This window comes from Telopea speciosissima, chromosome 6, assembly GCF_018873765.1.
Source record: "Telopea speciosissima isolate NSW1024214 ecotype Mountain lineage chromosome 6, Tspe_v1, whole genome shotgun sequence".
Taxonomy (NCBI): domain Eukaryota; kingdom Viridiplantae; phylum Streptophyta; class Magnoliopsida; order Proteales; family Proteaceae; genus Telopea; species Telopea speciosissima.
Window position 1 is genome coordinate 56,977,592 of NC_057921.1, and position 16,886 is coordinate 56,994,477.

General features: G+C 38.6%; 1 protein-coding gene across 1 annotated transcript; it reads left to right on the forward strand.

The window, feature by feature from the left end:
• Positions 1-7,503: 7,503 nt before the first annotated feature.
• Positions 7,504-15,912, forward strand: LOC122664586 (programmed cell death protein 2-like). The gene is made up of 6 exons (XM_043860466.1): positions 7,504-7,634; positions 7,724-7,905; positions 8,013-8,338; positions 10,335-10,569; positions 14,450-14,651; positions 15,724-15,912. Exons 1-6 carry the CDS (start codon positions 7,542-7,544, stop codon positions 15,847-15,849), a joined length of 1,164 nt encoding a protein of 387 aa, XP_043716401.1. The 5' UTR covers positions 7,504-7,541; the 3' UTR covers positions 15,850-15,912.
• Positions 15,913-16,886: the final 974 nt, after the last annotated feature.

The window sequence follows — 16,886 nt, forward strand, 5'->3', positions numbered from 1 at the left end:
ATGAGCCGAGTGGGTGCATTTGGCTCCTTTCGATCATGGACCGAGTGTGACTCTTCTCTACTTTGAGTCAAGTGTAAGCACTCGGCTCCTCTCGAACATGGGCCGAGTGTTCATCTCCGCTGTGAGTCGAGTGTAAGCACTTGACTCCTCCCGATCATGGGCCAAGTGTGAACACTCGCTCTTCTCAACCATAAGCCGAGTGTGAGCATTCGGCTTTCTTTAGTAGTGAGCCGAGTGTGAACACTTGGCTCTTCTCGTGTTCGCCTGGTGTGTATTGTTGGATGCTGATTGAGTCACGGTTTGGTCCAACCAGTTATTCTTGTTGTCTATGGATTGCCACGTGTCATTCTTTTGCTGGCCTATAATTTCTTGATTCATCAATAAGTACTAAAGTACATGAGGATGATGTATATGAGTTATGTTCTCACCCTCTCTTATACTTTCATTGGTTGGGCATAGGATTACATTATACAATGGTAGTGTGGTGATCCTCCTTCCAACATATAAGGTCAAATGTTCTCTGTGCCGAGGGCACAAGCTACGCCCAGACACATGGGGGGGAATTTTTATCGTATACGATTCCTTGATCGGTGCGGTTCCCTAGTACCTCTCACAAGAGGAGGGTGGACCCCACCCTGGCAGAGTGTTCGGTCAGGTGCCCCGGGTGGGTTCCACCCCCCTCTTGTGAGAGGCACTAGGGAACCGCATCGGTCAGAGAACCGTAGACTATAACGATTCCATGGGGTGGGTGAAATGACTACCCGGCCCCCTCAATGACAATTAAAAGGAAAAAAATGCCTTTGTCTGAAGTGTGGTAGATCCAACTTTCAAATCTGACTTCAGTTTCTTTCACTTGACTCTTGAGTCTTGCCTGCCCGCGTAGCCTCTTTTACCGGTCATTTAAGTTTCAATTATGCGCAATAGTGGAAGTGTATTGGGTAAGAAAATCAATTAATTAATGTCTACGCCATTATAATGAAAAGACAAAATGTTAAAACAGAATGAAAAAAAGAGGGATAAAAAAAAAAAAGTTGTCCCTAAAGCTGCGTTTGGTAACAACAATCGGAAACGATTTCATTGATTTCTTACTCTTCGGGAGTAGATTGTGAGCAGAATACCGTTTGGCACACCGGTCCGTTTATTTACTCACAATCATGAGCAGTTCTGGTTCAAAAAGTGCTCAGGGAACAATTTCCACAGACCAAATTTTTGTTGCTTTTGCCGCTCATGAACAAAATTGCGCGAACGGAAACTACCTCGAATGTATTGGCCTCTACTCGACTCGACTCGACTCGCACACACTTTTTCTCTCTCTCGACTGAGACGCACGAACCAGGAGGCAGACGCAAGAACTCAGGTATGCTTCGGCCATGGCCTTCATCCTCCACCTCCTTCTCTTTCTCTCTCTCTCTCTCTGTGTCTTCTTCATCTCCCAATCCATTCGCTTGTCTGCAATTCCATTATTGGTTTGGGTTTTCAATCCCAAACTCTAGAACCATACAGATTAAATCTCTAATCGAGCATAACCTTACCCTTCAACCCTTTACTTATTTTTTCCTTTCAGAATCCATTGCAAATATGCCTTCTTCAACACCTGCCACTCAAATAGCAACATGTGTTCTCTACAATCACCATTTTTTATTTCATTTTCTTCTCTTTCCCTGAATTTCCCTTCCTGTTTCTGGTTGTGCGGGTTCTGTAAATTATGTTTGGCCTATGCGATTCAGAAAGATCAGATTTTTTTTAACTAATATTCTTGTATACTAATTATTGCTTGTAAACTTAGTATTGAGATTGCTTGTATAATCAATCAAATATTTGTTTGGCCTTTTGGTTTCAGAGTATTGCGTGTATACTGCTTGTATGGCTTGTATACTGAGATTTTTGTTTGGCCTATGGGTTTTGAGATTATTGCTTGTATACTGAGATGTTATTTGCCCTATGGGTTTTCAGAATATCGTCCTGGGCTTAGGATTCAGTAAATCAGAGAGTGTTAACAAATGCAGCCTTACAAGTTTTGTTTTTATTTTTTTGTTCACAAGCCAAGTGGTATGATTATAACTCATTAATGTACTATCATCTGAGTTCAAGAAAGGCCTTGATACAAATGTTGTTGAAGTGTATGCCTGATGAGAAGATTTGGGCCACCTCTGACTATTCCTTCCCTTACAATACTCTTTTGAGTGGATTACTCTCTTTAGGATTATTGGAGTATGCATTTTGTTTCACGTAGGAGATGCACAGAAATGATATATTATCATTCAGTCTTTTGTCTCTATTGTTGAAAAAAAAAATTCTGTCAAATTGAGATTGGAGAATTATCCACCCAAACCCACTTTAAATTTGTTGGTTTCTGACCTCAGCAGAGTTGGAAGAATTCATTAGGCGTATTATGTGCTCTTTGTGCTTTTGAACAAGGGCTTTTCCCTTCTTTTTGCAGTTGCAATTCGATTCTTTGGGCTTCATGCAAGTCTGGTCAAATGAGTCCTGCTTTGGCATTGTTATGTTCTCTGAAGAAAAGACTTATAAATGATGTATCCTCATATGCATCTTTGGTTCATAGGTTTAGTAGAGAAAAGCTATGGGAAAACTTTTCATCTTTTCGAAGAGATGCAAAATGAATAGAAATAGAAAAAATATATAAGTTAAAATGATATTTTAGTTCGGTGGCATTTTCATAATCATGCCGTTATATTAGAGATAATGGCATTTTCATAAATGTATAAGTGAAAATGATATTTTTGTAAATATAATGAATGTTGGAACTTGGAAGTGATTCTGTTGGTCATTACGTTTCTAATGATCTAAGCTGGCTGGGTTGCTTTGTGGCGGAATAGTTTATTATTCCTTTCAGCCCAAATGTGGTAAAATGAGGTGCTGAATGAGGGCTTAATCACTTGGGCTACGAGGGAGTTGCACTGAATATGGGTGGTCATTCATTCCACCTCTTCATTCCAGTTGTTGCTGGGTTGAGAGCTTTGACATATCCTTGATATACCCAGAATAGCTTTCCAAATCTCCTTGGGGTAGGGACACTGTAAAAACAAGTGATCTTGAGAGTCCATGCCATCTGAACATAGGAGGCACCCTGCATTGGAACCAGCACCCTAGGCTGTCAATTTAGTCTGCGTGGTCAAGGCATTATGGAGGGCAACCCAAGCTATGAAGCTGAGATGGGGTATAGCATTTTTTAACCAGATAAGGCTCTTCCAATGGACCTAGGTATAGTGACTCCTAATTCGTTCCCATGCTGATTGCATGATAAAGTTCCCCAAGGGGGTGGCAGTCTATTTAACTTTGTCTTCCACAGAAGGATGGAGACATTTAATTACCTCAATCCCTTGCCACAAATCCTTGAGGAGTGGGTCATGTATATTTGAGACTTCCCACTGTCCATTGTCATGGAGAGCTTGAACTCATTGGTCTCTCAGGAGGCCAATTGCGGGGATCATGACAACCCCTTCCATTGTGTGAAGTGTGGGAAACCTAAGCATTGGGTCCAACCATTTATAGGTATTAATACCAGAGACGATGAGATGTCTAATGTTGGGGCCAATGAGATGTCAAGGTGCAAAAGGGATTTCAGACAAGGGGAGCAAGAGGCGGGAGGATGAAGAGACCAGATAGAGTATTTTTTCAGATATCTGGAATGAACATACCTACTCCAAGGGGAATTGTGGCTGCTAGCAAGGTCCCAAACATGCTGAAGCAGAGGAGCATGGTTGAGCTCCTCTAAGTGATGTAGCCTAGGTGGAATAAGTCTCACTTAGGACCAGGTTGTGTATTAGGGTTGGCCGAATGGGGCAGATTAGGTTAATTAGGGAAAAATTAGGGTTAGGAATTGGAGTTTGAGTTAGGGTTCTAAGTTTTGGATCTCAGTTTTGGAGCTGCTCTTCTTCTTCCTTCTGCGCTCTAAGTTTTGGATCTCAAGTCCACCTTTCATTCTTCAATAATGTGTTTGATCTCCTTTGAATAAAAATGATACTAAACCAGATGAAGATGATCCCATACAAGACTTTATCTTATTAGCTCCAAGTGTCCTGCAAAGTATAGGTTCTTGCTTTTCCAAGATCCCAATCTGTTAGAGATGCTAAAGACCAAAGGATTTCAATCCCTACTTCTCAACTTACAAGAATTGAGAGGAAGCCCCAAATACTTTATAAGGCGGCAGCCCTCTTCAATGCCAAGGATGCTATATTCTCTTTCAGATGCTGATCTGTGTTAGAGAAGAACACCTTTGACTTGGACTGGTTCAAATGGAGACCTGCCACAGTATGAAAACAAGATAATATCCTCATGATGTTCGTGGCTGTATCAGTATCTGCTCGAGCAAAGATGACTGAGTCATCAGCGAAACATAAGTGAGTGATAAGAGGGGAACTGCAATACTAGTGAGTTTGAATCCACCCCTCATTAGCTTCCTAGTCCAACCAGTACTACATATACTAAATTACCAAAAGAAACAAATATGGAGAGATAGGGCATCCCTGTCTCAAGCCATGTGTACCATAGAGTGTTTTGCATTGGTTACCATTGATCAAAACATTAAATGAGATGTTTATGATGCAAGCAAGTACCCACCGAAGAAACAAAGTTGGAAATCTCATATTCATAGAAGGTTGTAAAGGAAACTCCAACTGATGGTATCATAGGCTTTCCAGATATCTATTTTCAATGCCATTGTACTCATCCCCTTTTTCCTATGATATTGATGCAACGGATCATGAAACAATACATTGTTAGACATGTCTCCCCGTGATGATGAATGCCGCTTGAGAAGGGCTGATCAGCCTATCACGTATCCCTGCAATTGATTTGCATTATAGAGTATTTTGCAAACAGAAATGAGATGCCGAGCAGGTTCTGAAGTCATTTTTATGGGCGTTTACTATGCCTCCCTCCTCTGCAAAGTTTTCAGGTCTGTCATTTTTATAGGCCTGAAATCTGTGAAGGTTTCAGGTCTGTCATTCTTATGGGCGTTTACTATGCCTCCCTCCTCTGCAGCAATGTCGAGCAGGTTCTGAAGTTGGGGACCCCTCGCAGCATTGAAGGGCAAGGCATTGAATGTAAATAGCTTCGTCACTGCCCTTCCAACCTTCTCGAACGTTTTCCTTCAGGCTACCCCCACCCTAGTCTTTGATCCAAGTATGCTTTGCAGACTCTTATAGTCCACAGGTCTCCTGTTTCTTGCCACAATCTGTTCCTTCAGTAGGTTTGCCCAGGCCTTTGCCCTCTCAAACGGGCCTCTCTCTCTAACTATTGTAGACCGCTAAAGTAGTCCCCTACTAGTTTCAACTCTAGCAGTGGAAGACAGTCCACTAACTGAGAAACTCTGACTGTGCTTATCCTCCTCATAGTGGTCCTACTAGCTCTCATTGCCTCTCGTAACTGTCTCTCCTCCCTCTCTTTAAGCCAATCTCAATATCTTCAGTCCCCAGCGTGCATCAACTCATACTATACCTTGGCCTCCTCATCAATGAGCCCAGTACAGGTGATGCAGGAATTCCAAAGGCATCTAAATGCGGGGGAAGCCGCAACATTAGCCAGGTGTTGCGTGTGCCAAATGTTGCTTGAGCCGGTTGATACCCCTTGAGATAATTTGGTTACACAACCTGCAATGAACCTTTTTGTCTCCTAACTCCCGGATGACTCGCATACGTCTAGCTGAGATCTCCCTCCTGATCTGGTATATTTCATATAAGTAGTTAATAGTGGGCGAGACTTGGTGCAACAGGTAAGTTGCGTTATTGCAACCTGTTGGTTGTGGATTCAAAACTTGGAAACCGCCTCTCCTGCGGAGCAGAGGGTAAGGCTGCGTATATTTGCCCCTCCCAAACCTTGCAGTAGCGGGAGCCTCGTGCTCTGGGAAACTATTTTTATATATAGTAGTTAATATTTTAACCAATTTTTCTAAATTTAGGTCAATGCGACTAAATCCCATAACTTAAACTTTTTATAAATAAATAATGGGGAAGGGATGGGTACACCATGCGCTTACTTGCCTTTGGGCAGATGGACCAACGGGGGTGCAGGCATGAGAGAGGCAGGGAGTCTTTTCCATGGGGTTGGGGGGAGAGACAGACACAGATTGGCAGCCCGGCAGCATGCCCAGCCTTTTCCCATAAATAATAATCTACCAATTAAATTTTGTGAAATAATTTTCACACATGATTCTCTGGATTACAGCAGTAGATCTAGGAATTTCACACAATATAAGTGTATTTTTTTAACTTTATTATAATTTATTATTTTAATTATTTAAAAATTCAAAATCACTATTTTTAAATTATTATATTTATTAATTATTTTAACTATTGATTTGAACAAGGTAATATCTGCAATTTTAGGATGATTACAGAAAATTAGAAGAAATTTTTTTTGGTGCAACATTTTATATTTCTAAGATTATAAAATATTAACCAAAAAATTATTTTTTTTCCGACTCACGAATTGGAAAAATTAGCAATCACTCTACTGCACTAAATTTACATATAATAAGTAAAAAATAAAAAAAAATGGCCATGGAAATAGCCTATTTTCCATGGCTGAATGGTTTGTTCTTCAATATTTAGTCAAAGTATCATAAATTTGTACTGGGCTTATTTACAAAAGTTGTAGGTATCATCATAGGAACAACATACTGAAAAATCATGGCCAAAACCCACAAATTCAGGGAGAAATGACAAAAGCAAACCTTGGATTGTCTGTTTTGTTGGGATCCAAATAGGTTCCGCGTGGTTCTGATCTCCCTCACAACGTATTTTCTGAACGATCAGCTCCGGTAGATATGTTGTACACCCGAAAAAGGTGAGGTACACAAACTTTGAAGGGATTTGGGGAGAAATCGGGTGAGAAATCAAGTCTGGAATGTACTTGGGCGGAAGATTGAAGCTACAACAACTTGCAGGGTTTAGATCTCCTCCACCGCATGTTTTCCAGACAATCAGCTCCCGTAGATGTAATGTACTCTTGGAAACGATAGTAGAGACAAATTTCCGTTGATTTGGGTTCAGATTGGCTGAGATATCAAGCTTGGAAGAACAATTTGCAGAAATATTCAGGCGGCCTGATCTCTTTTTTTGTTTTTTTTAAATGTTTTCCAGTCGATAGACCCTAATAGATGTCTTCTACTCCCAAAAATGGTAATGCGTACCAAATTTCAACAGTATCGGCTTCAAATCCAGGGAGAAATCAAAGTTGGAAATTCTCACGTCGGTAGTGTGTTCCTCTCGGGTTGCAGGGATTTTATACACTTCAAAACAGCCGGATCGGCTAGACACATCCAATCAATTCCTGCTCCAGATCAGCAAGAAGATTCAGGATCAGGCTCGGCCAATTCGTCCGATCTGATTTTGACTTTTAAAACTCTGATTTAATTATTGCGTCCATGTATTTAAAATTCTTTTGTTCAAGTCAGGCATTGTTCTAATTCAATCACAACCTGTGGATGGATTACTCCCTGATTCATTCATTATATCATACTAATTAGTTATACCCAAAAGCTCACTGTCATGTCTTTATATGATTGAACAGGCTAAGTGATGGGTGGAGTAATTCTAGGCTTTCCTGGACCATGGGCTGAGGATTATTGCGAAGTCGCAGATCATTATACAACAAAAATTGGTGGCCTTCCGGTATGTAGCTGCAAACCTCTACTTTATTGGAACATACCTGTTGTGGTTTGTAGAAATCTTATTGTACAACAACCTTGGCTTCTTTTCAGGACTGGCCTATTCCAAGGGAGTCAATTCCATCTGATCTGCTTGAATGTGGTGCTTGTGGAAGTAATCTCTGTCTTGTTGCACAGGTTTATGCTCCCATTTTAAGTGGCACTTTGAAGATTGAAGAGCGTATTATCTACATTTTTGGCTGTGTAATGGAAAAATGTGGGGACAGTCTCCTTAGGTTCTTCTCATCCAAATACTATTTTACATTGCATTTGGTTGCTTTTGAGTATTGATTTACGACTTGTAATTTATTAAATTCTGTTGTGTCATGATGAAATAAAGCAGCTGGCATGCTATTCGCGTTCAGAAGTCCTATGAGGTAGAGGGGAGCGCTTCCTGCAAACAAGTGACTCCATCAACAGTTCCTTCTGAATCAATTTCAAACAGTAACAAATGGTGGGATGAAGATTTGTGGGCTTGCAGCTCTGGAGAAGAAGATGGTGATGGAGATAAAGACGATATAGACCTGGAGGAGCTGGGAAGGGCACTGTCTGAAGCTGCATGCTTGGCTTCTCATTCCAAAAAACAAAATAACAGTGGTATTCCTGAGTCTGCTAGGAAGTGCTCACCAGTTAGGCAAGAAGTTGGAGTTGTTCATGCCAACATACCAGGTATGGTTTATACTTCTAATGAATGAGATGGAAAATCACAAATTAATAACTGTAAATGAATTTAGTTGAATTGAAAAGAAACTCAAAATCTGCATGGAAAATCCTCTTTAGTCTGTATAATGAAGAATTTGCCCAAGGAAAAGAGGATTTTCATCTGACATGGTTGGCAATGCTAGATCATTAGAACTTAGAAGTTGTTCTCTTATGCAATATCTGAAGTGGTAGATGATCATATGGTAGAATAATCATCTTGGAAAGTTGTCTATTAGACCTTAATATTAGAAGACAGGTGGAATACAAAAAGAGAGAGGAGAAAGATGGAAGGTCAAAGAACTTGAAAAATGTAAATGCAGAAACCAAATTTTTTTTGGGGAAGAGAAAGTTAATGGATCAATTACTGTTCTACAGGGTTCATGCATTTTATTTTCATTTTTCTATATTTCCATTATTTGTCCAAATAAAGTAAGAAAGGAGTGAAAGAACTGTGTGAGAGAAAGGGCCACCATCTTCTGAACATTCCTTTGTCAGAGACCATGCTGTACTTTCTTGTTAATAACATGCTGTTCCTTGCGTTAGAAAAGCTTATATATCTATTGATCAGGTACAATTATTACCTCATTTACATCATTTTTTGTTCATTAGTACTGTCTAGGGCATGTCTTTTTTTTTTGGGAGGGGGGGGTTCAGAAAATTTCTGTTTCACAGTTTGTATCAGATTTGGCCACAAACAGTTGCCGTGGTGCTCTTGTTATTGTTAGATAGAGGAAAATATGAAAGAGAACTAAGGGATGGCTATGTTTAAAAGTGGTAAAAGTTATCTGTGTCTTTGTTATAAGGATTGACATTGTAAACTGCCCTTTGTCAGAGACCATGCTGTACTTTCTTGCTAAAAACATGCTGTTACTTGCGGTAAAAATTGATTTTTTTTTCTGTTTTCGTCCTATATGAAATTTCTAAACTGCCCTTTGTTTTATTTGCATAATGACAACATTAATGTTGGTTTGTTAAGTAATTCTGTAATTGTAACTTGTTTTAATGTGATTTTATAACCTTGTAATTAGGTCATCCTCTATGAAATGACTTATTTACCCCTAACTTTGTTTGTAATGTAATGTAGCTTTTATGGTTTTGAGAGGCAAATGTAGAATTTTAATATTCTTCGTTGTGATTCTGTCTATCACATTATAATGCTTTAAATGATCACTTCATCCCTCATTACTCAACGAGAATGATATCACTATTTTGAGGAAGAAAATTTAACATGCACTGTGATTGGTTCATGACCTATCACAGGGTGGTACATGGCGGGTCCATGTGATAAAAGACTCTACATCAATTTCATTAGCATATTTTATTCCCAAATAACCAGAGGAATCGCCTCAATGTTTAACCTGAAGCTTCAAGAAATAAAAAATTGGCACTCTATTTTTCATGTGGTATATTCATAATATTTTAAAATTTAGTCCAAAATTTTAGGCTGAAATTTTAACGATGAGAAGCACCTTCTATCACATGTACCCTCTACTCACCCATGCATGGCCATATGGCAGGTATTGACTATTAATAATCACTAAGCATTGTGAATGTTAGAAGGGCCTTTTGAAGAATATTTTTAATAACAAATACATAATAATACGTATTCATTGCATTTTCTAAGAACGTATTAAAAGACAAAAGGAGAATTGTGTTCATTATGGATAGAAAATGTTCTAAACCACATTCTTGTGACAGAGAGTAAATGGTATAACCTTAAAGATGGACACTTCTAAATTATTGATAGAAATGTTGCACTGCAGTATTATTTTTAGCTTCTATATTTTGAATTTTTTTTTTTGAAAATATACAAGTTAACGTATGGTGCATCTGCATGTGTGTGATTGTAATGCAATTTTGTTCAGACTAGGCATGATTGAGCATCTAGAATTCAATATATATGTTATTGGTGGTTGCAGGGATTACATTTATCTGTCCTTGTTGGTTTAAATGTTGATTGCAGTGGTTCCATGCTTCTATATCTATTCTCAAGAAGAGGCAGCATCAAAGGATCTAAGCTCTGTATGTTCGAACTATGCCTCAATCTCTATCAAGGAGAATCAAAGTGACCTTGATAGTCTTAAAGAGGAAGAAACGTGGGAAGAAGAAAGTTATGAGTATGATAGAGCTCTGTATGCTGATAGGACCTACTTGAAGTTCAAAAAATGGATTGATGCACATCCAGAACAATGTTTCAGGTATGAAGGCTCTAGAAACATTTAGTTCTGCATTTCCACTGGATTTATGGTGAAATTTGCAACTTTTAGTAGTTGGTATCTATCATAAGCAATTGATTTGACTATGGTTTCATTAAAATTCAACAACTATGAAGCTCAGATTATTGTTGTCACAGTCAAAAGCATAGTTGTCAAGGCTCTAGGCGACCAAGGTGTTCGAGGTCCTCCCTAAGCGTTTAGGTGGCTCCTAGGCGGCCTAAATCGCGTTTCAGTATTATTTTTTTAATATATCAGTTAATGTGTGAAACAATCAAAACACACATTTGGTTTATATGTTCTTGGAATTAGTCATTTTTCAGGTATACTTAGTCTCACATTTGGTTTATACTGTTCTTAGAAAATATGATGTTATCAATAAGTAATTAACCTGCTCTCGATTTAGAGAAATGTTCTTGTTCTCTAAGAAATTTGATTGATCAAATGATTTTATTTTTACATGAGACTTTTTGTATTGGGTCGAGTACAAAACTAGCTTTCCAACAAATCCAAGATTGCTTAAAGCTGATTTATATTGAAGGAGTTATGTTCCGGTCAAACCTTATTTGGTGAGCGCGAATGCTGTCAAAATTACTCTGAATGGAAATATTTTTTTAGATATGAAAACAAATGAATATTTTACTGCACTTTTGGTTTTTAGCAATGTTTTACCATATTAAGATTTATGGAAGTTTTAGATTTGAGAAAAACCTCAGCATTAGAAAGTTGAAAATTTCACCTACTGCCAAAAATCCAATTTTTGTTCTTGAACTGGGGGGTTGACTTTATCCTTTTGGAATTTGAGTTTTTAACTATTTTTATTATTTTCTTATTTATGAATAATATCATAAGTAAATGTTTTTATCAAATATAAAAACATTTACTTAAATGATATTTGGCAAGGCGCCGCCCAACGCCTTGGCAACTATGGTCAAAAGTCAAACTTAAAATTTGACTCTAGGTCATAAATTGAGGAACCCCTACAAATGACTAATGCTCTGCCAACCAGTCTGCCACAAGCTGGCATAATGAGTTCTAAATACACTCCACTCGATGTGACATATTCTATAGTATTTTGTTCTTGGTCAATATTCTAGACCTTGCAATGGGTTACAGCTCAGGTTCATCATTTTGTACTTAAGTAAAGATTGTGCATAGGTACTCCTGCTATTTGACGTGGCTAGGTAACTTAGCACACTTACTACAGTACATTAGTAGTTTTACATTAGATCTCTTACACACACCAATTTTTTATTTTTTTTTTATTTTGAGGAGGGGTGAATAAAAAATTTATTACCAAAGGGAAGGAGATACAAGGGGCCCCTAAAGTAGGGAAGAAGAAAAAGCAAAATAGGCAACAATGCTAACAAGCAAGAGCTACTCAAGGAGCAGAGGAGGAAGGCTGCAGAATAGAGGGAGGTGATCCCCAAGATACAACAATATGCTTATTCTTTGGGGAATCAATACAACGAGAAGTGACTAAGATAATTTGCTTATGATGTCAAAGGAGATAGAGTCCCAAATTTGCTGGAAGGATCCGGAACTGGAGAACCATTTCCTAAGATTACACCTCATCCAAAAATGGTTAATGGCAGCACCAAAGGAAAACTTACCCATTATATCATATGTTGATTTTCCGGCAAAAGACATATCCACCCAAATCCATTCCCTCTGTAATGGAAGTATCCTTCGGCTTCTTGGTCAACATTTTACTAGGACCCCTTTCCGAATAGAGGAGGGGAGGGGGCAAGCAAAAAAGAGATGGGCCACAGCCTCCGTAGAATTCCAACATGAGCAGCAAGAAGAGAAGACAAAGATCTGACGGTGGATGAGAAAAGACTATGTTGGGAGGCAGTTGGAGAGAGCCTGCCAAACACTAAATCTGTGATGAGGGTTATGACTTTTGAACCAAACAAGCGTGCCAAAGAGATAATAAACCACGAGATCAGATGAACTCTTAAGCCACTTTGGAGCTGAAAAGGACCGAAGAAGATGCATCCCAAACCATATTGTCTCCCTCCCCTACCATAAGGCCTTCTACCAATGGGGGGGGGGGGGCAAGGCATTCCACTCAACTGAAAGTAGGGGAGAAGATCGTGATGGGACCCAATCACCATTTCCTATGACCAACCATACATTGTTTAGAAGACCCAAATTGTAGATGGTTCTAGCACTTAACAGAGTGAAGGAAAACACCCATAGGGTGCCAATGATCAAGCCAAAGGAAGGTGGAGGCACCGTCATCAATTTGGATGCAAATAGACCCGAGAGTAATAGGCCGAAGCTTCACAATCTTGTGCCAGGCCCAAGAAGCATAAAAAATAGCAGTCCAAATAGAATCAGAGCGGAGGAGACCCAAGTAGACTCTGTCAACCTACATACTTTTCTTCTTAGCCACAAGGTTCCAAATCAGCTTGAGAGTACCAACTGAATTAACTTCTTTGATTCTTCACAAGCCAAGACCTACTTCATCCTTGGGGAGACAAACAGCGGCCCAACTGATAGGGTAAAGGAATCTAGAGGATTCAAATCCTTTCCAAAGGAAGAGAAACGTAAGGGACTCCAACTCTTTGATGGTGGACTTCGGCAACCCAAATATACGGACCAATAGACATGGTTTTAAGTATCGGCCCGTATCGTATTGGTATCGCAAGCCTGCGATACGATACAAGCCGATATGTCTTTTTTTTTTTTTTTTTTTTTTAAATAAAGTGTATCAATTGGTATCACATCGTATCGGCCGATACTGTGCGATACAATACCATCGATGCGTATCGATATGACTGATTTAGGGGGTTGAAAACAAATTTAAATTATTGGTATGTATTGCATCGTATCGGGCTCACATCATATTAGCTGATACGATGTGAAACAATGAGATACTATCAATACATTGCGATAGGCACATTAAAGGCACATGTAACTTCAAAATCGTGATTCCAAAAACTAGAAAGCATCAACAACGCCTAGATGGACAAGTTTTCACCCAAAACTTCAATTTTGTGACCTCTTTTTTGAAAATTTCATGCTTGAGGCTTTGATTCCTTACTGAAAAAAGGATCAAATCAAGGAAACAAACTGCACTTTGGTTGAATCAACACTTACATATATCTCAGATTCAATTTAATGCATTTGTCTGGTTATACATTATTCTCTATTTTAATATTTATGCATGATACGTGTTATATATTGCTTATTTATATTGTTTTTTTGCTGCAAAAGTGTATTTCCATGATACGATACGATACTTCTCTTAACATCACCCCACCGATACGTTATGCAATACCGATATTTTAAACCTTGCCAATAGATGTAATTTCTGACATTTACATTAATATATGTGCTTCTCCCCACCCACGGTTTCTACATTCTGCTCCTCACTGAAACGATGGGCAGTATTCTCTCATGATCTCTATTCTTCTCCTCGACTTATCTTCTCTTCGCTTCCTCTTTGACCAGGTGCTGATTCAGGTTCTGTTATTGTTACAATATGTACAACCCTTAGCTTCCTCTGTAAGGCCTAAAACAGTCATTGTACAAAACATCAAAATTTATAGCCATAATACACTCCAGTGTAAAATATTAATCAAAACATTTATTATTCTTTACTTATTTCTTTCCTTCGCTATTTTATTTGTTCCTTTTCTCTTACTTGAAACCCTTATTTTGTTGGTGGGTCACCTTACATAATGTGGGTTTGAATTTTCGGAGCCCATACATTTGTAGGGTGTGAGTTTCCTTACTGATTCTATTTTACTTAGCCTTCTCTTTTCATTTTTGTTTTGATGTGAAATATTGTTGATTTTCCCCTCACTTTTGTTTTATTATTCTTGTTAATGTCCCCCACCCCAACCCCTTTCATTAGGTACTCATATGGTGGAAAGCCACTTTTGGCCACAAAAGAGTTGGGGGAACCTGGGACTTGTGCGCTTTGTGGTGCATCCAGGCACTACGAAATGCAGCTGATGCCCTCATTGTTATTTTTTCTACGGGAAGCCCGTGATGGTTCATCAACACATACGCCAGATTGGAATTGGATAACACTAATTGTATACACTTGTTCCAAGGTAGTGACTTTTCTCCAACTGATTTGATTCTCACACATGATGTTATATCTATCCAAAAAAATCGAAGTAACGAGTCCTGTTGAATTTGAGCTCTATTGCAAGTATCCTTTTTGTGAAGTTTCACTTGTATTATTTTGTTCATTTTTGTATCGGGTGTGATAGGTCTTTAAGTTCTAGTTGTCTGACTTCCATTATAGCCATATATCCATGATGCACACAGGATGGTGGTTTCAATCTGGTGCATATGTTGTTCTTGGTGTCATTCTATGGTCTACCAGAAGGTACATGAGAGTGTTCCATGTCACATGGAAGGTTTGATGCAGTTCAAAAGAACAAGAAATCAGGCCATCAAACTGGATCACGAATAGATTGATATGTTTAATTTTGTGTGTCCAATGGGTTAAATGGGCCATGGGCTTTATATTTTTGGGTTTACTATTGTAATGGGCCAATTTTACAAGCCCAAATATTAGGGATTTAAGTCCTATATGAGATTAAGTAGTTAGTTTCTATTTTTGTGTACAGCTGATCTGAAGCATCTGGCTATTGGAATGAACTAATTTTTACATATGTTGATCAGTTCATGGAGTGATGAATCTGTCCATGTTCTTGTGTCATGCTGCCATACAGTTTCTTCATCCTACTTTGAGTGCTTGAAGATCTGTTAGTTACCTACATCTAGTCTAAATTTGGGGTTAATCTGAACCCTAGGTTGGGATTAACTGTCGTGTTTAGCCTGCTGGTTGTGATTCCTCTGATTCTGTTGTGGGTGGGATATTGAACCTAGTTGCTGTTGGATTTTATCCCATTGAAGCTGCCAGTTGATTTGGCCATCCCACAAAAGCAACCTTACTGAAGAATTCTTATTTTACCCAATTGAGAAATTTTTTTTGGGCTGGGAGATCTCTAATATGGATATTCGCTTGTTCTACCCTATCTGCATTTCTTGGCATATTGAAGGTTGAGGTTACAAGGAAACATGAAAATTTGTACATAAGTGCCATTGTAACTGCCTCTTTGGGTGTGCTATTTTGAGCTTTATCGCCTCATATGCTGTTTTCTGGCTTTCTAGAACTGTTCACGATGGTCAAATCAAGAGAAGTCCAATAATGGGGGTTGGACCGTGGTGAAGGAGGATGTTATTATACAAAATGAGGATTCATTGCACGGGTCAGCACGAATTAGTTACTTTTCATGATCTGCATTCTGCACCAGAGGGAAATGCCATCAGTTGGAGGTACCCTTCGCTTTGGTAATATAGCATCTTCAATATTGTTACTTAATGAGATTACTGTTGCTTTGCAGATTGGCTACAGAGGAAAAATATTTAAGATTTACTTTACCCTTCAATATTTATGTTGGGATTGTCCGAATGATACCTCCATAGGTGTACTTGGAACATGTAACCTTCTTTTGTTTGCCCCTTGTCTTATTCCTAAAAGTTCTTTTAGTCAGGTAAAACAAAAGATTTTCAAAATAATTTAAAACTATTTTTACCATTATGTCATTTTCAAGAGCTGTCATTGTCTCACACATTTCTCGAGTACACAAGTGAAATGACAGAATTTTACCCTCACTAAAAAGAGAGGTGTTATACCAGGAGGGCAAAAAGAAAATAAGGTTACAATCTATTTGACTCCTTAAGGGCTGTTAATAAGAAAATCCCTTTATGATTCAACAGAGCAAATCACCTGTGTTCATCTACTTAAAGAAATTGTCCATACTTGCTGGGAACTATGCTTTGTAGTGATACCTGTCATAGTTTATGGTTATTCTAGCTAAATCTGCTTTTGTATTCGAGTCATTTGATTTGATTTAGTGTTCAATGAAACGTCTCTTTAAAAACTATTGGAGTCATTTAACTAGGTCTAAAACTATTTTCTAGACATTACAGAGGGTATTGTTCGTGTGGTTAAAGTAACTTTTGGGTCTTAGGTACTTGTTTCAGGAAAGTCTTGGATATACAGTCCCATGCCAGACCTGAAATTGTTACTTTTGTTCAAAACAGTCCCAATGCAACAATATAGAGAAAATAAACTCTGTTGGTAAGGATTTGTGATGATTTGAATGGATTTAGTAATAGGCATGGAGACTGGTATTGCCCCTTTGCCTGCCTGTATTAGGAATTTGGAAATGGGCTCTTTTTGGGCTTTTTAATTGTCTAGTGTTTAGATCAATGAGTTGCAAAACATATCTGCTATTAATATTGTTGGATACATTTGCAGGGGTGAATAA